Source organism: Stylophora pistillata, chromosome 1, assembly GCF_964205215.1.
Source record: "Stylophora pistillata chromosome 1, jaStyPist1.2, whole genome shotgun sequence".
Classification (NCBI taxonomy): Eukaryota; Metazoa; Cnidaria; class Anthozoa; order Scleractinia; family Pocilloporidae; genus Stylophora; species Stylophora pistillata.
Genome location: NC_142519.1, coordinates 12,546,078 through 12,571,638, shown reverse-complemented (window position 1 = coordinate 12,571,638; position 25,561 = coordinate 12,546,078). Strand labels below are relative to the sequence as shown.

The following is a 25,561-nucleotide window of genomic DNA, read 5'->3' as shown; positions in this document are numbered from 1 at the left end:
AGTTATAAGTTATATACTGTAAAAAATCCTAGTATAGTTTTAACTGTTTTAGGAGTAAACTTTTTAAAGCATTAAAGCAATTCTTTGTTTTAAATTGGTCAATTTTTGATTTGCAAATTAAGGTCGAAAGGAAGGGTCTCTTCTAATCACGCTGGTGTGAATAGGATTTCAAGGGAAGTTTCCATATTTTCTCTGTGAACTGACAGAATATAGCTTGTAACTTGAAGCAAGAGAGAATTCCGTGAGCTACACTGTTGCAGTCGCAGCACGCTCGACAAAAGCTGTGAAATTCACACTTTCGATCGTTGTCTACACGGATGGTCTAGCCAAAAGTCAATTTTCGCTTGTGGCGAGGCAAAAAAAGAGAATTGGAAAACAACCAAACTATTTTTGAAATATGTGTCCCAAACCCTTTTCATAGGAAAAAAAATTAAGGAAAATTTTTTTTTGACGGGAAGTCGAGTGGACCGCTTTTAGCGGGAGTGGCACTTAACTGTGCACGAAAACAAAATTCACAGGTAGTAAAGATAGGATTTTAACATACTACGTACCTATGTGTTTGACGATGACAAATGGCACCCACCAAATCCTCGATCAGACACCTCTATCATTGCCTGATACATTTAACCATTATATGACAGTTATATCCCATACCTCGTGATCTTTAAAATTTCCGCTGTTCAAGGTACAGTTGTTCAGTTTCTTATCACTTCCGGTTGTCAACGAGTTGCCAATAACTCCTCTGATTAGTGGTTCTCCGCCGATGGAAGCGCGTCTGATTTCCTCTAAGGCTTTAGTCGTCTGTTGTGCCCTTATTTACCATGTATCAGGAGCTAATCAAACGTTTCTTTCAGGTAAGTTAACTTTTCCTATCTTCTTTATTTTAAAAACAGCAGTTGCTGTTGTTCGAGATAACGAAAAGACAAGTATTTCTACGAAAACGTTCTATTTGTTACTGAAGAACTGATGGATCATCCATGTGCGATGCTTCTTTGCAAGTTTCTTGGTTTCAAGTAATTTAAACTAGCTCAATACTTTTACTCATTTAAGTTCCAGCCCCACAGAAATACCTCACAGAAGGTAAAACTCTTAAGCTGAGTTGTAAAATCCACGGAAGGCCATTGTTCGTCAGCCGAGTTTCTTGGAAACACAACGGAGATTGGCTTCACAATCAAACCAAGCAGGAAGTCGGAGCGGTGAAGCTCATTCTCACGAAAGTTACACGTCATCAAGAAGGAATTTACCAGTGTGGTGTATACAATTCATCTGGGCTCAGCCCTAGCGAAGCAATTCCGGCAGATGCAAATGTGACACTTTTTGTTGGAGGTGAGAGTGCATGATCATGTCGACCAACAAATTATCACTTAATTTAATGATACTGGTAGCCCTATAAATAGATTCGTAGCTACTCTGCGTTTTAAAGGTTTGTTTATCATAAGGTTAATCTTTACATTTGGTTTGTTTTCATTTTAGGAATGAATTTTGCATAAACGCGCTCAATTGTTTTCGCCATTTCCAAGAACTGTGTGGGACTGTGCGGAAGTCCTAACTGGGTTTCTATAGACATTAGCGTGTAGTTTTCAATAAACACTGTGTTTAAATGGCAGGCAGCTAGGCTTTTGAAACACTAAATGACCAGTAGTCCTACACTTTTGGTAAATTTAATGACATATCAGCTGAACTCAGCCTAGTCTTCCAAGTTATCATATGTTGGTCACGAAATGCCTAGCTATCCTGCACACCCTTCCTACTCGAACATAGATCTAATGCCTCTCTCAGTTATATTATGAAACCAGTTTGTGACACTTGATATGTATTTGGGTGCAACTGCCGATCAAGGTTTTCAAAACACTAAATGACTGGCTGTCCTACACTGTTGGTAAATTTGACGAATTGGAGGAATTAAGTCAGCCAATCCAAATTATCATAATTATGTCAATTATGAAGTGCAGAATGATTTTGAAGACCTGTACAGATCTCAAATCAACACTTGGTTTATATTGCGGCTGCAGACTATTTACAGAATCATAATTTGTCACAATAACAAAATTGGTAGGAGTTTGCCAGCTAATCAAGGTTTACAACACAGTTAACGTTGATGGCTAGCAACCCTTTATTTGTGATAAATCAGGTAAATCAAAGGAATTTTTATGCCTATCCAAAGTATTGTATGTTGGTTTAGGATTCCTGAACAGCCTTATTAAACTCAAATCCATCCCTTGGTTTACAGCATAGCATAAGGAACACTTCAACTTGACTTCTTGATAGTAGAATGGATCACACATAGTTCCCATGTTTAAAATTAGTACAACTAATTAGAAAATAATATATATATGTCCAACTAAGAGGTTGTTTTCCTGTCTGCAGGGGCAATCAAGGCAGTATGTGAATCAAGTGATTTGGCATCCCCCAATTATAGGGACTTGCTTCACTGGAATGCTTTGGTTGACCATCAAGCTGTTCAACGACCTTTCACTTACCAAATTTTTTACTGTAATTTGGATTGTTTTCATCCTCCCAGCGGCTACAGCATTTTCAGCGGCTGTCCTATAATCCCAAAGTCAAATGGTGGGATGGTCATGGAATTCAATCTTACATCCCTCTACAAGAAAGTATTTCCAAAGCTGTTTAGTGATAATGAAAATATCCCACATCTATGGATTTTTTTGGCCATTGGAATAGCAAATATGGATGATGAAATCATTAGTAAACAAGTCCGATGTCCTGTATACCACCCAGGTATATGTTGATGATGAGCAATGTTTATAATTTTTCAAAAAGACAAAAGATAGAAGTCATAGTTGTATTAACATACATGCCTGATGATTACTGATAATAATTGTACCAGGTGGTGGTGACAAATAGTTTTCAAGGATTGTGTCAGCAGAGAAATGATTGTGAAGGTGTAGTCTGATCATCCTGGTGAGTGTAGTCCTGAGAAGGACTGTTTCGGTGGTAGTAACTGATGTTTCGACAACCTGTGCGGAAGTCATCATCAGAGTCAAGTGAATGATTGTTGTCAGTAGAATGTTCTTATTGATATGAGAAATGATTGTTTATTAAAACTTTACATCATTCATCAATATCAGACGAGAGAAAAGGTACTGGGTAGATGTTGATTTTAAGGCATTTATTGTAGGACAGAAGGTATGACAGCCCACTTATCTAAGTAGGTGAATTATTGCACAACCCCAATATGACCTGTATGGCTTGGCACTCTGTGAATGTTAAGTGCAAAGTATGTCATGTTAATTGGAGTACTATTCACCTATTTCAAAATTATTTTGTTTCAAGTGAACATCAGTGATGATGATGACTTGATGATGATTTATTTAACTCAGCTCGGTTTTACAAGATATATACAGTAGGTTAAACTTACATAGCAACTAAACACAGTACAGCAAAGGAATAAGGAGAAAAAATTTAGCAATAAAATAGGTAGCGAGTTAGGATCATCCAAATAGCAAAGGTTAATCTAGTGGATGACCCCTAATTATAAGATACAGTTAAGGGCAAAATTAAGAATAAATTTTTTTTAATAATGATTTAATAGTGATCTCTGTTAATATCTTGTTTCACTAGTAAAGTGTACGAAGCCAGCAAACATACGTTTAAACAACTTAATGGCAACTCAGGTGACATTGATATGGGATCTTCCAAAGGATGTGCCACAGGATTATCAGGGAAATCTTATTTATTGGATTCGTGTAGTAACTGGTAGCAGCCATGGTGATTTTCCTAAACATATTAAGGTAAATAGTGACAATTAACCTTCTAACTCCCAAGATCTCATGCCTCGTGCTTCTCATACTGATTCGCAAGTGTTCCGAACATTACATAGTATTACATGACTTAACTCCCCATAGTGGCTTTTCAGGGCCAACACCCACCCATCCCACCGAGGGGAGGACATTCACCACACAGTAATCTCGTGCATGGGAAATTAACATCTCCTTCCCCTAACCCTGCAGGAGACGGGGCCTACAGTTTATCCGTCCTTATCTGAGAAGACTAGAATATCTTTCCATTTCTTGATTATAGAAAGGTAACAAATTCTCCTCACTTATTTTTAGACCATGAGTATTGGTCCGGCCGGGGCTCAAACCCTCGACATCCCGCACAACACAATCCGGCACTCTAACCAACTTAGCTAACTGGGAGGCGGTTCTATAGTGCTCAATAAGAAGGAACCCTTTACACCTTAACATCACCATGCATATTTTCTGTACTGTTAGATGTACACATTTCCTTCGTGCTGACAAGGAGAATTTGTTGAAAAAAAAACAAGAGCTTCTTTAGTTGGTGATCATTTGCTTTATTCTTGTGACCCATAAATGTGTGATTCAGTGGTGAAATTAGTTGGTAGTCACTCTTGGAAGTGAAGGGTTTTAAATGCTTTCACATATGTAAGTGATTCATTTCTTTAATAAAATGTGTAGTTATATAACAACTATTCACCGAAGTGGAGGCGGTAAGTGATGGGTGTTTACCAAGCCGTGAAGCGGTGAGATAAATATCCACTGCTAACCACCGACACTGAGGTGAATAGTTGTTTTTTTATTAGTATAGGTAATCACATGATTTTGAGTGCAATTTGGAATAAATAAGCACAAGTAAATTTTTTCAAAGACTAACAAAATTGCATGAGCCCATAGGGTGAGTGCAATTTGTGGTCTTTGAAAAAATTTACAAGTGCTTATTTTTTCCAAATTGCATGAAAAAATCATGCGATTATCTATTAATAATATACATGAAAAAATACAAGGTGGCTTCTTGTAACTACGCAGAAGAAAAGTGCACGCATCACGTGCAAAAATAAAAGTGACAATGACCTTGACATTGACCTTGACATTGACATTGACCTTGACATTGACTTTGACCAATCATTCTGACCAATCAGAATGTCTGGTTTGTTTCTTTCTTTGCACTGAATTAACCCTCTTCTGCACTGAATTAACTCTCTTCTGCACTGAATTAACTCTCTTCTGCACTGAATTAACTGAAAACTGCATTCATCTTAACCAATCAAAACTGAGAATTTTTTTCATGTATATTATTATATACAGTGAGATAATATACACCACCAAAAATTGATTTGAGAGATTTCTTCACTTGTCACGGATGCAAACCCGGCGGGACGCCATTTTATAAATAGCAAAGGATATTCAGAGTTTGACTAGCCAATCAGAGCTGCCTTCAATGTTATCCACTGTTTTAGTATATAGTAATAATAAATATCTCTTAGTCCTTTTCACACAAGAATAAGTTGAAGTGTGGGATACCAAATATTGCTTTGATTTTTCATTTTTTTTCCTTCACTATCATTTTGGAACTCATCATAAGTGATTTATAATGATCATTTATAATCTCTGACACTTACAGTGCATAATTGAGAATCCTTATAAATTGAAGTTGTTGTGAGTTGGTGAGTCCAGTTCCAAAAACTAGTTATTGAAGTTATCAAGTAGCTTTTGGTCATATAATTTGTTTATCAGTTGTTACTTTTATTGTATCAAGGTGATAAGAAAAAAATTTTCAAATGAGACTATGAGAAGGAACATCAGTGGTCTTCACCCATATACCTGGTATCATATCTACATCTCTTGCTCAATTCAGACTATAGTGGCCTCAAAAGCTACTCAGGGAGAAGAAGTGGGCCCATTCTCAGCTAGGACCGGGGAAAAAGGTAACGAAGTCCACAGTTTTTCTTTTTACCTCTCATGTACACTGTAGAGACTTCAGTAGTCTGTAAACATGAGTGTCTTTTCACCTGCCGGAAATTATGAGGCCTTAAGCTATATTAAGCTGTGAGGGGTCTGTAAGAGGTCTAGCATGGAAAAGTGCCTGGATCCCACCAAACCTCTTCCCGGCTCATCTCAAATCTCCCAGCAGGTGTAGAAACATGTGTCCTGCAATGCTGACTTGACTATTTGCAACAGAAATCAAGAGCACCTATCAAGCAATTATTATAATACTAAAACGTTGTTTTGGGGATTATTCAACAGGATTAACTTTATCTTTGTAAATAACTATTAAATAATGAGGGCCTGTAGTACAGTTGCTATACTACAGTTGTTCTTTTCGTTCATTGTAGCCCCCAGCTCATATCCTAAATTTTTGGAAAATGCCACAAACACAAGGCTATATGGACAGTACAGAGATGTTACTCTTCATTGGGAGGTATGTGTCATAGATGCATGTGTTTTTCTGTGTTAATATTCAAGTGTTGTAAATAGCCCTTGGATTAGGAAATCTAATGGAGCGATTTCCTTACGATTTGTCTTCAGAGTGAGTCATAAAATACTATCGGGCAATCACTTAGTGATAGGGCCCTTTGTTATTAATTTCATTCTTTGACTTTTGTTTAGTGATTCATGGAGGTTGCAGGAGTTTACGTTCTAATTTATATCGCATACTTGTACTGTAAAACCATAACCTAAAACACACACAATTTGAGTTGTTTGCGTCATCCTCTACTGATGCGTTCATCTGCATCGTATGTTCTTTTTTCTCGACTTTGTTATTTAATTACAGATTGTAGATATTGTTTCGTTTCTCAGCCTTTGTCTGTTTGTATCTTTACTTTTTGTGTGTTTGTGTGTTTTTGTCTCTGTGATGTACATACCTCTAACCGAGTTCTTTGTCCCTACGTACTGCAAGGTACGGATCGAGTTTTTATGGCCCAAGCGCATAGCGCGCGGGCAATGAATCCGAGTGAAAGAAACTAGGTTCCGTAACTTACATTATTACGCGACTCGGGCAGTCAGAGGGCCAATGACTAAAATCAACCAATCAAAATGCTCTATTTCCGGTCCAATATTCTCTAAGTATTGGACCGGACACTGTCCCGAATGGTCCCTAATCATGATACCGTGTCCCTTTGAACTTCAGTCGTATAATAAATCTCTTATTAACCAAGCTTGCTCGGGACCGTACTGGAAGAATATCGGCCCTCGATCTTTTTTGTACGGACCTCGCTGCGCTCGGTCCGTACTGTCAAGACCTCGGGCTGATATTCTCCCAGTACGGCCCTCGCGCTTGGTTAATAAGATATATATACCGACTGACAAAACGAGGGTAGTAAGATATTTATCATATATCGGGGTTCGAATAGAAGGGGAAGATCTTAATTCAAACAGACTTGTGAATGTAGCGGGCCGTATATCAGTGACAGATCCAGGGGAGGGGGGCCCGGTGGACCCGCGCCCCCCTCCCCTTATTTTGGGTAAAAAAAAAAAAAAAAAGGCAGAAGGAAGAAAAGCCGGCAGGTGTACACCCCCTCTTCCCCATAGCTCAAGGTCTAGGTTTGTATCTGCCACTGTATATATACATATCGCGAAATACAACCCGCTTAGTTGATCAATCATAGCGCTCTTACTAACTGAGAGATATAATAAAGTGGTGCACTTTAACACATTGATAGCTGTCTCCTTCCCTTAAGTTTAAAATCTGTTACAAATTTTACTCTTTTTCTTCGTTATCAATCAGTTAGAACATCGCTAACTCAAGTACCTGAAATTTTTTAATCCCACAGCTTCCCGACAGTGGCACATGGAATGGTAACATCACTCACATTGTGCTACGTTATTGGCTAGCAAACAGTAACGTTACTGAAGCTAACATCCGTCGTGTGATTGTGTTAAGCAATGTTTCCATGACAAATGGCACCTTAAAACAGCTACGCCAGGACGAGGTGTATGAGGTGACGGCAGAAATGTGCACCAGCGTGGGGTGTGGACTTCCTAGCCAATCGGTCTTCATACCAAGACTGTATCATACAGGTTTGTTTTCCTTGAAAGGCCATTAATGTCGCGCAGTTCTTTGGAAGAACGTATAATGCGTTAGGCACATTCTATCGGTTTACTGGCGTAATAACCCTCCTTGAATGCTGGGGGACTTCCTAGCCAATCGGTCTTCATACCAAGACTGTATCATACATGTTTGTTTTCCTTGAAAGGCCATTAAGGTCGCGCAGTTCTTTGGAAGAACGTATAATGCGTTAGGCACATTCTATCGGTTTACTGGCGTAATAACCCTCCTTGAATGCTGGGGGGCCTCCTAGCCAACTGCTCTTCATACCAAGACTGTATCATACAGGTTTGTTTTCCTTGAAAGGCCATTAAGGTCGCGCCGTTCTTTGGAAGAGCGTAGAATGCGTTAGGCACATTCTATCGGTTTACTGGCGTAATAACCCACGTTGAATGTTGGGAGAACAAGAGAAAAGTTGGTAAATCACCCGCCTCCAGCTCCTGATTTACAAACTTTTCACGTGTTCTTCCAACATTCCAAGTGGGTTATTACGCCGGTAAACCGATACAATATGCCGTCTATAAAATAAAACCTCAATGTCCTATGAGTTTACTAGCTGTTGTTTTCAACGATAGGTTTCTGACCAATCAGGGTGCTCGTACTGTCTCAGGTATTTTATGATACTAAGGGGAGGTTTCTGGTTTTTGTCCCCTTTCCCCCCTCCTCCTCGCTTTGCCAATCATCCCAGACTTTCCACTCGTCCGATATCGCGACGGAATATTCGCCGCGCTGAATCTCGCCCTTAAAATCACGAGCTACCGCTTGCAAGCAGGCTAGTAAATTATGAACCCCTTGCAAAAACAGTTGAGGATTCGGCTGAGAAAAAATGGTATCAAAATGCTTTCCGAGTGGGCAACAAACGACGCTTTCGTAGACCGCGAGAAAAGAAGAAGGAAAACTCGCTATGCTGATCATTCAAACGCAACATATGCTTTATATACAAAAAAGAGGTCGGGAGGCAAAACGATATGTGGCAAAACCGGAGGACATCTAACACGGGTTTAATTGGGCTCGGTGAATTTGGAAGGAAAACTTTACTTTTCAATTTGTAACATTCTGCGGTCTTTAACGAGTATTTTTTACTGTTTTTTTTTTTTAGATGGAACCCATGTTCCACGTACGATCGAACAAGGAGATAATTATTACATCATTGGTGTCGTGTTGGGGTTACTGCTCTGTGTTGGATGTTTAACTGTAATGGCCTATTATTGGCACAGGTACGTTATCCTATGTTAACGGAAAAATCACCTTTATATTTTTTGCGCTCCTCCCCTCGCGTCTGTAAAGATATTAAAACTCGAATAACAAACTTTCGTGCGGATGGTTATCTACCGTGGTATGGTGGTTAAATTGGGCTAAGTATCTAAGAACAGAGGAGTCTTGTTTGACAACCCCTTCGTGATGGGGTGGAGGGGGGCATTGGCGGAAGACTAGGATGTAATTTCATGGTAGGTCCATGGAGTGTTTACTTCCGTCAAGATCCCGAAAAACTTTGCCAAGGGCCCAGCAAGTTGACAAGAACACATTTAAGAACTGATGTTTTAACCCCTTATCTGACTATTAAAAAACATAAAAACGCTTGATTCTCGGCTGAACAGTGACTCTTGATATGCTGTCGGTGGGTGGAGCTCTGGAGAGCTCGTAAAGTAAACTTGAGTTGGGACAATTTATGTCGGGAATCGGTTCCTGATTTATCACCCGCAGTTCAAATATGATTTATTCCATTCAGTATTTTCTGGTTGTTTTAACGATAACGAGCGTATTTTTAACAGGAGACGTAGAGGAGAAGGCGTACCATCACTGAAATATGTCCTTGGAAAATTACCGGTAATCTCTAACCTCGTTTCAGTTTTTTTTTACTATTATTTTGAAACTGGGTGTATCTCTTTAAGGCTTTGGAAAATAAATGGAGGAGCTTCTACCTGAATTAATTGCTAAATTTTAGAATACCTGTAGTGGTTCAATTATAAACTTGGAAAATCCGCTCTAAGTTCTATCGTAGAGTTGAAAGGAGCTTTTGAGTTGGTCAAAATGGCAATTTCAGTGAGTACACTTTGCTGAATTCGCTCTTATTTTCTCTACTTGGGGCGATATTATATATCGAGCAATCATCCTAGAATGGCCCGCCATAGTTAACCATTGTTATACGTATGAGTCTGACTTTTCTGCCCAATCTATCTTTGGGAAGCCTTCCTACGTTACTTGCTTGCATGGCTGCCGGAACCAATCCCTACTAGGAGTGTTAATCCCCAGAAATGTGATGTTCGGGAAGTGCAGAATGCTTTCGTCTTTCTCTTTGTGTCTTCTGATTTTCAGTCGCCCAAGAAATGTTTTGTTCTTTGTAGAAGCTCATTGGCATTGATTTATACCCCTGTGAGCAGGAGGGCGCTGTGAAGTTTGAATGCCCTTCCTTGATTAAAAACACAACACAGTGATCCAGCCAGGTTTTGCACCAGAGCATTCGATCTGTGCGTATTAGGGGTGAAATTGTGCATAGGCAATAATTTTCACTTGCTCATCAGATTTTAAAGTGTTGTGGATGAAACCAACGGAAAATAACGTAATATTTCAGATTGAAAGAAGACTCTGAGGAAACCTCACACCACAACTTATGGGTTACCCACAAATAGTTTCTACATAATCTCGAAACACTTTAAATAATCGACAGAGGTCATTGCGTTTCTCACTCAAACTTGGGTATTCTTAATTAAATTGTGAGCTCTTACATCGGCAGGTTATTACATGATCTAATACATTCTCATTTTTTATCCAGCCTCCGAGTTCAATTTCGTGTGAAAGCGATACTGGATCAGAAAAAAGAGAGGACAGCCACACTTATGACGTAACCACTTCGCCTCTGCTCGGCGGCGACAAGAACGAATACGTGCAAATGAAAACCCCTGAGCCTGCGCCCAATGCATCAATGAGGTCAGAGCACGACACAGCTGATGTTTAAAGTTCTTGTGAAGATTGAATTGGTGAGACGCGATTTAGAAAAACGAGCACTTCATATCGAAGCCTACTGGGAAATTTGTGCCATAAATCTCGTATTTACCTATTCATGATTAAATGGCGTCGATCGATGGAGGCAAAATTACACTGCAGTAAAACACTGCCCTGGAGTTCATGCCTACCATTCAGAAGTATGCGCGTTTATTCTAAGATTATATAGTAGGGTGCAACACGGAATCTACACTATTTAAGAAACTTGTGTTTAAAAAAGGGTTTAAGGAAGCTTATATGAGTTTGCTTTTCACTAAGGGTTTATCGTCATCGTTGTCAGTAAGTTAAGAAATAGGATTTTGAACTAAACGTCGCTTATGGTTATACGCTGCATAGAAAATGCTATAAATTTTTATGGATGAGGTGGCGTTAATTGAGCAAATACAGTATATAAGAGTAAGCGAACGAACTTGAGCTGTTCTGTTTGACGAAAAAAAAAAACGGCGTAGCGGTGTAATTCCCTTCCTCACCTCTGTCTCCCATGCGGTTTTTTTTTTTTCGATTCTAACTTCTAGTTGACTATTAGTGGTAATCTGATCGCCTAGGAACTTTTGAATTAGGCAACTGGAATTATAAACTAAATTTTTAATTGTCTATCGGTCCGGTTCTATAGATTGATGCCAACTCACCCACCCACCCAACTCACCCACCCACCCACCCACCCAACTCACCCACCCACCCAACTCACCCACTCACCCACCCAACTCACCCACCCACCCAACTCACCCACCCACCCTAGATTGATGCCAACTCTCACCAAGAGCTTCTCACTTTTCGCCACTGTTCTCAATTTGGAAACGTACTGTAACGGAGTAGAATGCACTAAAAACCGTGTCTTTTTTTTTACCTTCGATTCGCTATTGCTGATTATGGCACCAAGCACTTATTTTTTAGATCGCCCAGCGTTTATAATTACGTTTTTAACTAATCTTGTTGTGTTTCCCTCTGTAGCCGACGCTGCACAACAGTTAATATAATAAAGACTTTGCAGCATTCAACGAAACCTTTATTTATTGGAGAATTAGTTTTAACTCAGAACTGGTGCACATAATTTCAGTATACACTGATCTCCTACAGAGTTTTTGAAAGCACGGCGTCAGGATAAAATAAAACAAGTATTTTCATACATCGCGCTGTAATCTTATTGACTGAAACGTCTGTACCTTGTGGCAATTGCTAGTCAGTGCGCCAACTGACAACCAGTCAACCTCGTTCCCAGGTTGGGAAGAAGAGAAACTGTGGCAGCGAGCTTGACACTGCAGTCGTTCTTTCAGGTTATGTCACTCAAGTCCCCTCTTTCCCCATGGAAGCGTGACATCACAATTACAAAGTCCCACACTTTAAAGCCACCTTCTCATCTGCATGCAAAGCATATCGAACTCCATAGAGCTCGTTTCTAAATGATTATTGGAATCGTCCCGAGTTTCTGAAAAATAGGTGCCATACGGGCAATAGCACCTGATACAAGTGATAGTTTGATTAAAAGCTGAGATTGAGGAGAGCAGCATCGGGGCATGGGTCAGTTTCATCTTTTAAAGTAGCAAATTCGATAATAATTCATTCATTTTCCTTTTCTCCGCATGATAAAAAAATACCGACTTGGTTTAATTTTGAACCATCCTTTTGTATCTATTCACAGCGCGACTTATTCATTATTCATAAAAGAAGCGTGCAACTTGGGACATAAAGCTTAAAAGCACTCGCGAATGATTATCTTTGTAACAGGGTGGACTCAAGAGTTGAATCCAGTTCGCGGATCGTGAGGATACAAGTGATGCTTTTAGACAATTCCACGACACTTTACCTCTCGGCTTTGACATTACAGGAATTAAAAACAATTGCAAATTGATATTTTTGGCTCTCTGTGGGGCACGTGTAGCGTGTGCATCATTGTTACCAGCGTGAAAGGTTATTTGAATCCCTTCTTTTAGCCTTGCTATGTAAACAACGAAGTCAAACAATTTACGACAGCAGGTCAGCAGGTTTGAGACCGACGCCTAACGCAGAGAACAGACAGCTGCTACGGGTAAAAGGGATGGGAGGGGTGGGAGGGGTGGAAAGATTGGAATTTGTTTATGCTGTTGAGTCCAATTTCTCAGACTATCTGCAAATTATGATTAACCTTTTTCCATCATGTTAGCCTATCACGTGTACCTGACTTAAATTTTGAACTGAGTACAGGAGTAGACAATGGTTCACGGAGTTACATAGATATGCATAATCCTTCAGACGTACAATTGATCAACCCCGTTGCTTTAATCAGCCCTAAGACCAGTAGTTTCGCTTCCGGAGAATGTGAAAATTTGCTTCCTCCTCCACGCCTTTTAAAAAGTGGAATTTCAGTTCCCAAAGACACTGAATACAAATTGTCACGTTATCCGAAAAATTTGGATGTCAAGAGCAATACAGCGCACTTTACTTTTTGATAAACGCATAGTTATGATTATTCGTTCATACACGATTAAGGGGAAAAAAAGTCGACTGGTACTCCCTCCCCCACATTTTCTTCCTGTGCCACCAGTTCTTCCTAATGGCCAAGCCTATTAAGAAAAGGGTGTCAAATTGCCTTCCACGGGCGTCGTTTTGTGAGAAATTGGAGTGAAATTTAAGAGTGATTCGCAAAATAGGATCTTCAGTCTCCCTTCTTTGACTAGTTACCTTAAGAACGAAAATAAACTAGGCAATGAAACAAAACACATGAACATTTCTATGGAAATCAAACAGGTGGAATCTTTAACGAGGCACTGCAGAAGAGCGCGACTTATGGTTGTTGGATTTCTCCAATCAAACAAATTATAACCACGAATCTTGTCCAGAATGAAGTGTAACAGCCTTAACTGAGGCTGAATTTATCTGCTGTCTTTGCTCGCTGTCAATTTTGGAGACGCTAGCGCTAACAATTATGTAAATCTCCCTGTAGGAAGAAAACGATGCTATTTTTGTTTTTTGTCTTTTTGTTTCTTTTTTACGCGTGTCCTTCAATTGTACTAGAATGAAAGGCGTCCATTTCGGCTGGCAAAGCGGCCTCAAGCCAACAATGAATTAATTAAGAATGCATGAAATATTTGCTTTATCGTGAAATTCTCTGTAACTTAAATTCCATGGAAAATTAAACTCATTGCTAATAATACTTGTGACCGCGCGAGAAGCTGGGGAAAATCCCTCGAACAAATATTGTTAGTATGTGTTGTCAGAGCGTATAAAAGATATAAACAACACGAGAAATGCATTAATATTATTTCCACCGCCAGGACGCAAGAGATGGCGAAGTTAGCAGTGTTTTCATCCATATTTTGTTCTATATTTCTAGTATTTCACATCGAAGCGGAAATAAATCACACAGGTAAGGGATCCCCACAAAAATATTTTTAGTTTTTCGCTCATGCCTGCGATTGGAGCGCGTTGTAAGAAACCTAAAACAACCAGTAAAGTTTATACGATTATTAACAGCATTAATGGCGACAGAGCACGTTTCGATTTCCTTCGATGATGCAACGATAACTGACGAACTGGCCAAACCGATATCTGACAATGTAGATGTACAAAACAGGTACACCTTCGTAGTCAAGAGCAGTGACTATTTTGAAAATCTAAGACGGTCGTTCAAGTCGTTATTTCAGACTATTCAAGAAACAAAAAATTAGCGCGTGTCTGTTAAGTTAATGTTCAATGAAACACGCGCAAATGTCTGAATGAAAATTCCAAAAATAAGGTAAGTTGTTCCATGGGGAATTTTCTGGGAAATGTCTACCCTAAATAAAAGTTCTTGCTTGACTCATTTTAATTTAAATTGGATGATAACTATTCGAAAAATGATAATTTTAAGGCACAGTAAGTGTTTTTCAGCGATCTACATGTTAACTGAAATTAATGACATGAATTTCGAATATTTAGCTGGAAGCACTTATTCAAATCAATATTACTCATGGCTCAAAAGAATGCATCGAAAAGAAAAGTAGTTTCCATAGAAAAAATGGTAAAATTAAATCTAAACGAATCGACCCAATTTTCAAGCCAATTTCTTTGTCAAATTTTGAAATTTAGTTCAATTCTTTTGAATGATCGTGTCGTCGTGTCAGTCGTGTCATTCAAGTGTTATACGCCACGACACTCGTATGACCAGCGGCTGAAGACATAAAAATAAAGCTCATTTCTTGATGAATATGGCGGCAAATTGTGGTGAACTTATTAATTTAATTAATGCAAAACAACACCAGCTACCGAGGAGAGGAGGTACAACTTAGGATTCTTTTACAGATTTTTTACTTTAAGGTGAGAGAAGAAGTTGATTAGAGCTCAGTATTTGTGACGAGTAGATTTAGGCAAGTTTTGCGATTGTCCAACCACAAGATCTGCTATAAAGCCGCCCTTTCACTCATTTCACAACATCGTTCTAATGCTTATGTTTGTTGTGGGGTGAGGAATGTAATCTAGCTCACTGTTAGTCAAATATTCCTGAATATGAATTTATCTTCTCCATCAGAAACTAAAGTTTCCAAGACAAACTTTGTCAACTTGTTCGCAACTTGTAAATAATGTACGATATGATGTGCAGTTAATCAGCAGAGCTAAAGGGCGACTTAACTAGCGCATGAAATCTTTTTGATACTCAGGAGTAGAAATACTCAACTCTCTACTCTCAGACCGGATCAGGAGTTATTTTCCACAGTAGCCGTAGACAAAAGTATTTGACAGATACGTGTAGTTCTTCGTTATCCTGTGTGCAGTGTGCTGATTTCATTCCGTAGTTTGCAGCAACATAAAAGAATTGTTTCATGCTTACTTTGTATAGACTTTCTTGTCACTGCCCAATTTATGGTTTGATTAAGCAGTTTGAAGGGAATTTTACATTAGAAGGGTTCATATGGGTCCTGGAGAACCTGGAAAGTCCTGAAATTTTATCCATAATGTTCGCTTAATAAAAGATATTATATATACAAGGCTAGAGAGATTAAGAAAAAATATTAAAATGTTAAAACCAAACGTTTTCGGCTGATCATCATGGCAAACAGCCAAAAACGTTTGGTTTTAACATTTTAATAATTTTTCTTAATCTTTTTAGCCTTGTATATATAATATCCTGGAATTTTATTTTGACATTTTCCAGGACTGGAAAGTCCTGGAAAAAGACTGCAGGTTCTGGATAGTCCTGGAAATTTGCTTAAATCAAGCAATAAAGTTTTCAGAATTTATGTTACAAGAAATGTGTCTTAAATTGTATTGTATTTACGAATATTTGTTATTATATTTACAAATATTTATACAGGGTAGCCCAGTTTAGCAGATAGCTTGGTTAAATGGGGCCCTGTGAAACCCACCCATCCCACCCCAGGGGAGGACATCCATCACGCAGTAATCTCCTGCGTGGGAAATTAACGTCTCCTACCCCTAACCCTGCAGGAGACGGGACCTCCATTTATTCATCCCTATCTGAGAAGACTAGAATATCTAACCATTTCTTGATGTTATAGATAGGTAGCATATTCTTATCAATTATTTTAAGACCTTGAGTGTTGGTCCCGCCGGGGCTCAAACCGTTGACCTCCCGCACAACAGTCCAGCGCTCTATCCATTGAGCAAACTGGGAGGCGGTATTGACTGTAAGGAGGAGAATTGATTTGGAAATCTTGTGAATGACAGGTTTAATTAAAGATGAAATGTGGAGTCCTTGAAAAATCAATCTGAGCCTAGAAAAGTCCTGGAAAATTCCTTGAAATTTGTTTCTGAAAAAGAGCACAAACCCTGCTGTAGGAAAGTAGCATTTGCGAGGAGAGAAATGAATCATCTTTATGTAATAGCAAAATAATGTTGCTGGTGCTTAAAAAATTTTCCTCGGCTCTTCAGCTGTAGCTTTGTCTCCTATTACATTACTCACCACTATTACCTAATACTGCTCTTTTATGTTAAAAGAAATAAAAGTTATAAATTCATTTGTTTAATTTTTTCTTTAACAGATGTCAAAATACAATCATATTGTAAAGGTACCTTTGGGTTAAAGGATGTTGACATTATTTGGAAACCACTTGCACAGAGGAATTCCTCATCTTTGGTTAAGTACAGAATATCGTATTGTCCTAGGGTTCAAGGATGCATTCGCCCATCAAGTGAACAATATCGGTTTGGTTGCATGTTGAACATGACACAGCTTCAATTACAGAAAGAGTTACAATGTAGAATGACTGAAGAATCACTTTTCCCTTTTCAATTTTATTATATTGTGGAGTTAAGAAATTCATCTGGAGTCTTCATAAGTCACCGATTATCGTGCCGCCTACTAAGTAAAGGTAAAGTAGAGAGGAAAACGCCTTAATAAGGAATCTAGACTAAAACAAACTCATTGAAAAAAAAAAGACTTTGCAGATACTATCCTGGTATTGTAGTCAGAATTGTAGCCTGAGGAAACCAATTACATCAAAGGGATAGGCACAGTGGTGCATTGTTAGTGCGCTTGACTCCAGATTGAGTGGTCCCCGTTTGAGCCTTTGTGGGGGACATTTTGCTGTGTTCTTGGGCAAGACACTTTACCCTCACAGTGCCTCTCTTCACCCACCTGCGAATTTAATGCTGGGGTAATCCTGTGATGGACAATCAACCCATCCAGGGAGAGTAGAAATACTCCAAGTCACTTCATGCTACACAGAAACTGGAGTTAAGTGCTAGCCTGATGGGCCACTTGGCTCATAAACAGACTTAACCTTTCTTTTTTTTTTTTTTTTTTTTAACCAACTAGCTGTACCTTGGCCTGGTGCAGCACACCACTTACAATTATCAGATGAGTGAGATGCAGAAAATGTTAATTACCATAAAACCAACTGTCCCACATGAAACTCTGCCAATAGAAGTAGATCAACAGGTTTCAACTGGAAATGGAGCCCTTGATAACAACTCAATGTTAATGCCAAAATTTGGTCAACAAACATCTGTTGCTCTTCACTTAACCAAAATCTGTTGTAATTATTGAAAACAAGTACCCACCAACAACTGCTCCAAAAGCAATTTAGAACAGGCTATGGTCACCTCTCAACCCACTTCTAAAGTTACATCCAGCAGTGACATGTATCTTCCTTGTTTTTGTTTGCCTTACACAGTGCACTTCGATTTAAAAGAAGGACTAATTTTAATTTACATTCAAGAGTACAAAATGAATGATTGTAAGAGGTTTCCATTTTTTCAAACATTCCCCAGAGGAATAATTTAATTCCCCAATCCTACCATAGTGGTTGGTACTACTCTAATTAACCCTTTCACTGCCATGAGTGACCAAGACAGAATTTCTCCTTGCAATATCAATACAGTATCAAGCAGACAAGTGTTGAGAATAAAGACAAATATCAACAAGGGGATTTTTAGTTGATCCAATACAAAATTCTCCCAACTGACATGCAAAGAATTGTATAGCAGACATTAAGGAGAATTGCTAGTGAGATCTTGGCAGTGCAAGGGTTAACCCTTGCACCCCTAAAATGTAAATATAGATCATCCACAGTGTTTTTAATAAGTTTCTTTTACTTTTAGCAGTAAGAATATGGTGTTTGACAAATAAATATCCTCTGGTTACTGTTTTACTTTCTTCTTATTATCTTCCTAGTTGAAATTGTATTTTTACTGCAAGGGAATTCCCCTTTTCTCAAACCTGGGTGTGGCACAGTTGGTTATTTATTTAATTTCATTTTTTATCTTTGTTCATGTCTATGTTACATTTTTTCATATTTTGGTGATAAGGCCTATAAAGTTCTGTACAGATGTATCTATTTATTTCATAGTGTCCCTGATTAGCTCATAATAGTGACACTTATTTTTAAATAAAGTTTATTATTATTTATCTGTCAAACACTTCTTGGTTAGAACCCCAATCCTACCATAGTGATCCCTATTTAGTAGCTTTCATCTGGTTATTTGCATACAAGGACATCTAGTGGGCAGTCATATCTTTCTAAATCACAACTTTGCTAGTCTGTTGTATATCCTTTGTTGTATTGTTCTCATATCAATTTGTTGTAGTGCACTGTACAAGGCCTCAAAACCTGAAAGCAAAAGCAATTGGAAAAAGAACTATCTCACTTTCATGGAGACCTGCACCTTTTATGGGGAAATATATCTTGTGTTATAAACTTTGGTATGCTGCAGCACATGAAAACTTCAATGAGGTAAATTTCAGCATTTTTTCTTTTGTTTCACAGTGGCTGCTTTATGGTCTACATGTAGCCAAATCCAAAAGTATTTTAAAACCCTTCAATGATTTTTACTCGCTACTTCAAAAAAATGTCCTTTCACCTCCCATATATTTTTTTATTCCCTTCCTCCTTGCTTCAGAAACTTTGATTGTTCCCTCCAACTTCTGAGATCTCATGATCTCTTGTTTTTCGTGACCCCCACTTCTTCCTTGTCCTTGAGGCTAACTGACTACTAGTCTCCAACTTCTCTCTACTTTTTGTTGAATTTCAGTCACTACAAATGGCCTTGGGTAGTGAATCACGGACCATTGATGACCTTTCTCCATACACAGAATACAAGTTTTATATCCAATGTAGCTTGGGGTGTCAACGCGGCTGGGGATTATTGGATGGGCCTGTTACTGTCCGAACTCTTGAGGATGGTTGGTTTAGCTCAGCAACTAATTTTGTTCCAACTTTTAATTGTGTCATCAGTATTTGTATAAATTTCAGTTGATTTCCTTTACCAAATTTTTCTTAATTGTTCCATCTTGGACTACAAATGTCTTAATAGTTTAGTGCCCCAGTATCTTTCTGATTATTTTAGAAGCAACCACAATTTCCATAATAATAGTTACAATACATGAAGGCCTGAAGACATTCATTCTTCAAGACCCAAACTAAGCCTCAGAAAGAGAACTTTTAGATACTCTGGAGCGATTTTATTTAACTTGTCATCCGAAACATACAGTGTCTCTGAAGGCTTTTCAGCGACTAGTGATGAAACACAATTTTGCATAGATTTTTACTGTGTGCTAATGTTTGAAAAATCTGTATCTTGTAATATAGATCCAGTTCTACTTGTGTATTCCTTTGTTTTGTTTTGTTTGTTTTTTTTTTTTTTATAATATCATATGGTCTTAGCTTACTAGTGTTTATTAGAATTTGGTTATAAATATTGTGTTTTTTTAATTTTTCTTAGACCACAAGTTTTTCAGATAACAAGTGTTCATTATAATTTATTACAATATTGTAATGATTTAAGGTGTATACAGGGCCCCTCTGGACAACAGCCTCATAGCTGAATGGGCCACCCTGTTTCAAACAAAGTTCACTCACTCACCTGATTACAATTTACAGCAATGCTCAGCTCTGGTATTTTTATCTTGATAAACAAGTTACTGTGGTAAGTTCAAAGGACTGAGGCATGACAGGAATATGTCCAGATCTGACTAGTCAGTCCTGATAATGCTCCCCAAAATTGAGCTTCTTTGGTTATATTTTTGGATTCTCATGTATTTTAATTGATCTCCTTCAGTACCAACTCAAGCTCCACAGTTCAACAACTGGTCAGTGTCTAACACTCACGAAGAAAAACGGGATGTTACTGTTGTGTGGCAGGTAATGCCCACCTCCCTACACTTTTAAGGGAGCAAAATATACCTTTAAATTTCTTGAACTTCAAATTCAGCACAGATATCCTTGCATGTCTTCTCGTCCGGTATGTATACCTTTGTGTAAACGTAGGACTAAATTACCAAATAACTTTCCTCGTCCACAGCTGCCGCCTCTGTATACGTGGAATGGCGTCCCTAATAAGTTCAACATAGACTACTGGCAGACCACAAAGCGAAACGATTCGTCGGTTCCAATCCCCAACTCCACAAAGAGCCTGCAAATTAACAACAGCTCGGCAACTGAAGCAACTATACGTGGATTAAATCGCTATGTTGCGTACCAAACTCAGATCAGTATGTGCACAGCTGAGGGATGTGGACCGAAAAGTGTTCCTTGGCCCCTGGAAGGTTAGTCGTTGTGTGTTGCATTTGAACGTTACGTAGAATAATCCTTTTTGCAGTGGGCGGAAAAACTGACTTTTTGGAGTCTGTAGTGAGATTAAAAGGTGAAATAGTGGGAATTGAATCAGCCAAGCGGCAAGATAACAATGTTTCCTTGTTATCGTTTTTTTTTTTTCTTCAGGCGAGGAGGCCAAGGAGATTGAATCTCATGTTGTTAATCGTTCTCTTGACAGTCCGGATATCTGGACTGTACTTGCAGTAGTGATCGGTTTGGTGTTATTATTTGTCTTAATAATGGCGGCGATTTACTACTTCAGGGAATCTAGAGTTAGGTAAATGTTTTTGGTTGTATTTTTAACAGTTTCTTTTTTTACTCGGGCTTTCCAAAGGAATCGCCCGAGTTGAAGATCCGGCTTTTTTTCTTTTAATTTTCGTATAGTTGCAAATCAGTCACATCCTTATCACGCATGCGCGACGCTTTGACTGATGAGCGCATGGCATGGTGTAATCCAGGCTCAAGACGCATACAAAATGTATTCACAGCGTTCGCGGTAGACCCACATTAAAAGATGTCGAGTGCTTTCGGAACGGGTCGGTTCGCGAATCATATTAGGGATCTCTTTATGAGCGAACATTTATAAGTGAACGTTTGATCGAGAAACATGCTGTGTCAAATGAGCTATCTCATGTTAATAGAGAGTGGCATAGACGCAAATTTCATCCTGTACAGGCGAATGCAGGCACACTGAAAAGCACAATTTCTTGCCGACAGAAAGCCCGAGTGAACGCAAATATGTGTCTAGTTCTATTATATCCCTTGCACATTTAACGAGATACCGTAATTGTTTCGTTCCGCTGGAGAAAGACCATCAAATTTGTAAAAAGGCTGATAGTTTCTAAAGAAACTGTTTGGGGCTGCATCGGTGGGGGTAACGAAATAATTTGGATATATCAACAAAGTTGAAATGGTAAATTGGCCACCGTAACGATTACAAAAGCTGACGTTTCGAGCGTTAGCGAATAGAGGAATTGTGGGTTGTGTGTGCTTTTAAAGGCAGAAAATGGAGCTACGTTATTGGTGGAAACATGGCAACGAGAAAAACGCGAATAAATTAGTGGAATGAAAAGCGTTCGCTGATCTCTGTGGGATTTAGACTGCCGGCTTGAAAGATGAGCTTTTATTCAAGAGTTTTACGGCTTTCCGTGCTACCTAAGTGTGAGGAAAGACCGCAGATTGCCATATGTTGCTTAGAATGATTAGGTAAATTAAAGTGTCTAGCAACTGGTTTCGATGTGTCCTTGTCATTCTTTTCCACGTCGCGAAGGTGTTCTCAGAATCGGTCACCTAGTCTTCTGCCTGTTTCGCCGATGTATATCTTTTTGCAATAAGTGCTAGTTATGCAATAGATTACATTTGCGGAAGTGCACGTGAAGTGATCGGTGATCTTAATGGATCGTTTGGGTCCCGATATTTTATCAGTGTTGTGAATGAAAGGACACGTTTTGCATCGTGCACGAGTGCATTTAAAAGTGCTGGGTTGGTCATCAGTCAGAAAAGAACTTCTGACCAAAAAATTGCCTATGTTTTTGTCGCGTTTAAATGAAATGAGCGGAAGCTGCGAAAGATAGTGCTTGTCTCTGGATCGTTTTGAACTAATTTAAAGTTTTTTAAGAATGATGGATTTGACTGAGTGGTTGTGTGGGTGAAACGCGAGAGTGAATGGAGTGCGGTCGGAATCTTCCTTTTGTGACGTTTGTAGTGCTGAATGTCGATCAATAAGTTGGGCTCGGTGGTAACCCGCTTGAACATAACTATGGCTTGGACGACAGAAATAGGGTAACCACGTTTATCGAAAAACTGGCACATTGACTCTGATTTGTGGTGGAAATCAGAGCCACACTACATAAACGGCGAAGTCTTAGAAACTGAGAAAAAGGAATGGAATTCTTAACGTGAGATGGATGCGAAGACGAATATATAGTAATTATGCGAGTCTGTAGGTTTGTAATACACACTAGTGCATAAACCGTTGCCTTCAATTGAAACTTTGATGTCTAAAAAGGATAAAGACTTTTCAGAAATTTCCCAGGTATATTTTAGAGGCGGGTGAAAAGAATTGACTGCGGTTATGAATTGAGTGAGCTCCTCTCTGGTAGAGGAGGTAGCGCCGATACAGTCGTCGATGTAGCGACCGTAGAGTTCCGGTTTGGAGCCGTTGTATTGGCTGAAAAATTGGTGTTCGACAAAACCTGCTAAAAGATTGGCATAGCTAGGTCCCATTTTGGTGCCCATGGCGACACCATTGGTTTGTTTGAAGAAGTTGTCCCCGAATGAAAAACAATTGAGTATGAGCACTAGTTCGGCTAAGCGTAGTAGTGTTTCAGATTTAGGTTCCTTAACAGCACGTTGATCAAAGAAATGTTTAAGGGCCAGAAGGCCTTCGCCATTAGGAACGACAGTGTAAAGAGACGTAATATTGTAAGATGAAGTGAATCTTGAGGAAAGTTGCCATTTAACGGAGACTAATACTAAATAATGCAAAGATGATTTTTGCTCCGAGACACCGACTAAAAATTGTAATTTATAGGAATCGTTTACTTGGATATCCTTTCCTTACTGTTGGCTCCTTTGTTCTTTCTGTCTGACTTGTTAGCTGTCCTTATCTCTGTATTTTTTTGTTTCATGATCTATGTAGGCGGCAACAACCACCACTTCAGGAAAGGATACAGTTGGTAAGGAATTTGGGGTATCTTATTCTGTTCCCTTTATTCACTCGTCACTAAGCCGGAGGTTTGGTGTTGGCTGACTTTAAACCTCCCCTCAAACCATTCCTTACTTTAAAGCGCTTCTATTACATGCCATGGTGCATTATGCGCAAACATTTCTGCTGATGTTAGATTTAAAACTCTTGCGATTATTGAACAGTTCTAGTGAAGGTCTTTTTGTAACTTTGTTATTATTTTTCTCTCAACAATCTCGTCCATTATAGGACCCACCTTATCACGAGTTGGAAAATTCAGCTTCACCCGCGAGAAGTTCTGACTACGAACGAATACATACTCTTGAAGACCACACGGATCCTCAATTGATAAACCGAGATAGGGATGACTCAAACTTTTGTGCTTTAGTAAGGGCTGATTTATATAGTTCAACTTTGTCGCATTCGACTAGCTAGCGACAGGCATACGACACAACTGACTTAGGATCATTTACACGCGCACGACATTCTCCCCTACGACATTTGAAAATCGCATACAATTCAACTCCTCCTTAAACATATTCTTTTTGGCGGCTATCGAACAGGACTTCTTTACTTCACAGTGAAATTAAGTTCTCTGTCTCATCTTCTCAGTGAAAAAGTTATCTTCGCGTTTGGTTTCGACGACTTACCAACAGCTGCAACATCGTCCGCCATTATGACTCAAGGAAACTTTTCTTTCCTCCCCCCGCTCAGTGGAAATTTCTTTTTAAACACGTCATTTTTACCGATTTCGGCTAAGGTTGTCGCAGCGTTTCAGAACATGTTTTAGAATCCTGGGACTTTTTTTCAGACGTATGCAACAGTCGTAAGCGAGTTGTCGGTTTGATTTACATGAAACAAATTCTTGCCGTATGCCTCAGTGTCGCAAGCTTGTCACATGGGACCAAGTCCTACCGTGTAAATCGGCCGAATGAGAATTTGTCTCATTGATTTGCTTTAAGTGGGGTTTTTAGAAGATACGGTGTAAGGAATTTTTTTTTAAGTTCATAGTCATTACATTTAAATCTTTTTTTTAGTCGCATTCTCATTTACTTCGACAATCTAGCCTAGACTCAAAACTGAAGAGTAAAGATTTATTTCCATTCTTATCAATGCTTATTCGCGCGCGTATCCTCAATGTAAGTCTGTTCCAATTTTTGACGATATTTTCCATGTATTAAACTGAGCAGCACACGTTGAAGAAAAGCCAAGAGAAAGACGAATGCTGTGATAGACACCAAGGCATACATAAAAAGTGAGTGTCCTAGACAAAGTTTCCAAAAATTCTCAAGCACCAAAGAAAAAAAGGAGAAAAACAAGTTATAGTGATAATGACTACGAATTGGTTTCCACTTGGAGCACTTAGAAAAATAATTTTTTAAATATATAAAGGGAAGGTGTACAGTTTTTACGTGTTGCTTTTTAATCTTAAAACTGGTGAACTCAAGTTTTCCAGTAAGCAAATTACCAAAGGAATCTATAGTATACGGTCATTGACGCATTACTCTACATAGGATTTGTCTGTCTGTCTTGAAATGAAATTTAAGACTTTCAGTTATTTAAAACCAAAATGGTCGGTTTTTATCTAATTTAACCTCAATTATCTTTGCGATGTAAAAAAAAAAAAAAAAAAAAAAGAGACAAAGTAAAGATTTCGAGAAATGTACACGAAATAGGGCTGCTTTAAATGCCCAATATTCCGGTGCCCCATGCGGAAAGAAGACGAATTAAATGCTTAGGATTAGTTTTTAAAAACTTGGCTTTTGAATTTTCCGCCTCGACGGTTTGTTACTCATGCAATAAATTATATGTGGATTATGTAGTGAATGGTGGGACTTTTTATCATGGAGGTGTTGGACAAACTCATGTCAAATGAATGTCACTTTACCAATGTCACTTTACGGATGGTGCAATTTAGTCTGTCAGTAAATGACGGATTTTTCAAACAACAGTTTCAATTTTTATAAAAGGGTTCGCTGACAAAGTTAACGTGGGAACAGAAACATCACTCATTAAAGTGAACTTTTAATCTTTTGTCCCGGAATTTAGAGTTAGG

The 25,561-nt window shown here is 38.8% G+C and overlaps 2 protein-coding genes across 5 annotated transcripts; both read left to right on the top strand.

The window, feature by feature from the left end:
* Positions 1–693: 693 nt before the first annotated feature.
* On the top strand, positions 694–11,938 carry LOC111323830 (neogenin). Of its 4 annotated transcripts, none has more exons than XM_022927270.2 (11): positions 694–854; positions 1,051–1,326; positions 2,368–2,739; positions 3,583–3,752; positions 5,617–5,686; positions 6,095–6,180; positions 7,535–7,781; positions 8,909–9,026; positions 9,582–9,636; positions 10,583–10,737; positions 11,764–11,938. In XM_022927270.2, the coding sequence occupies exons 1-11, from the start codon at positions 764–766 to the stop codon at positions 11,861–11,863; spliced, it is 1,740 nt and encodes a 579-aa protein (XP_022783005.2). In that variant the 5' UTR covers positions 694–763; the 3' UTR covers positions 11,864–11,938. The 4 variants fall into 4 exon arrangements, with proteins under 4 accessions (XP_022783005.2, XP_022783003.2, XP_022783004.2 ...); XM_022927268.2 differs by having other exon boundaries at positions 695–854; positions 5,518–5,686; XM_022927269.2 differs by having other exon boundaries at positions 695–854; positions 5,518–5,686; positions 10,583–10,787.
* A 1,974-nt stretch (positions 11,939–13,912) lies between these two features.
* Positions 13,913–25,549, top strand: LOC111323785 (uncharacterized; the record flags this gene model as incomplete). Its single annotated transcript, XM_022927211.2, has 10 exons — positions 13,913–13,988; positions 14,123–14,155; positions 16,767–17,096; positions 18,814–18,959; positions 19,258–19,408; positions 20,284–20,366; positions 20,527–20,770; positions 20,946–21,096; positions 23,461–23,497; positions 23,755–25,549. Coding segments are annotated over 10 exons (1,437 nt in total), but the record flags the coding sequence as incomplete, so codon positions are not given.
* Between the last annotated feature and the right edge of the window lie 12 nt (positions 25,550–25,561).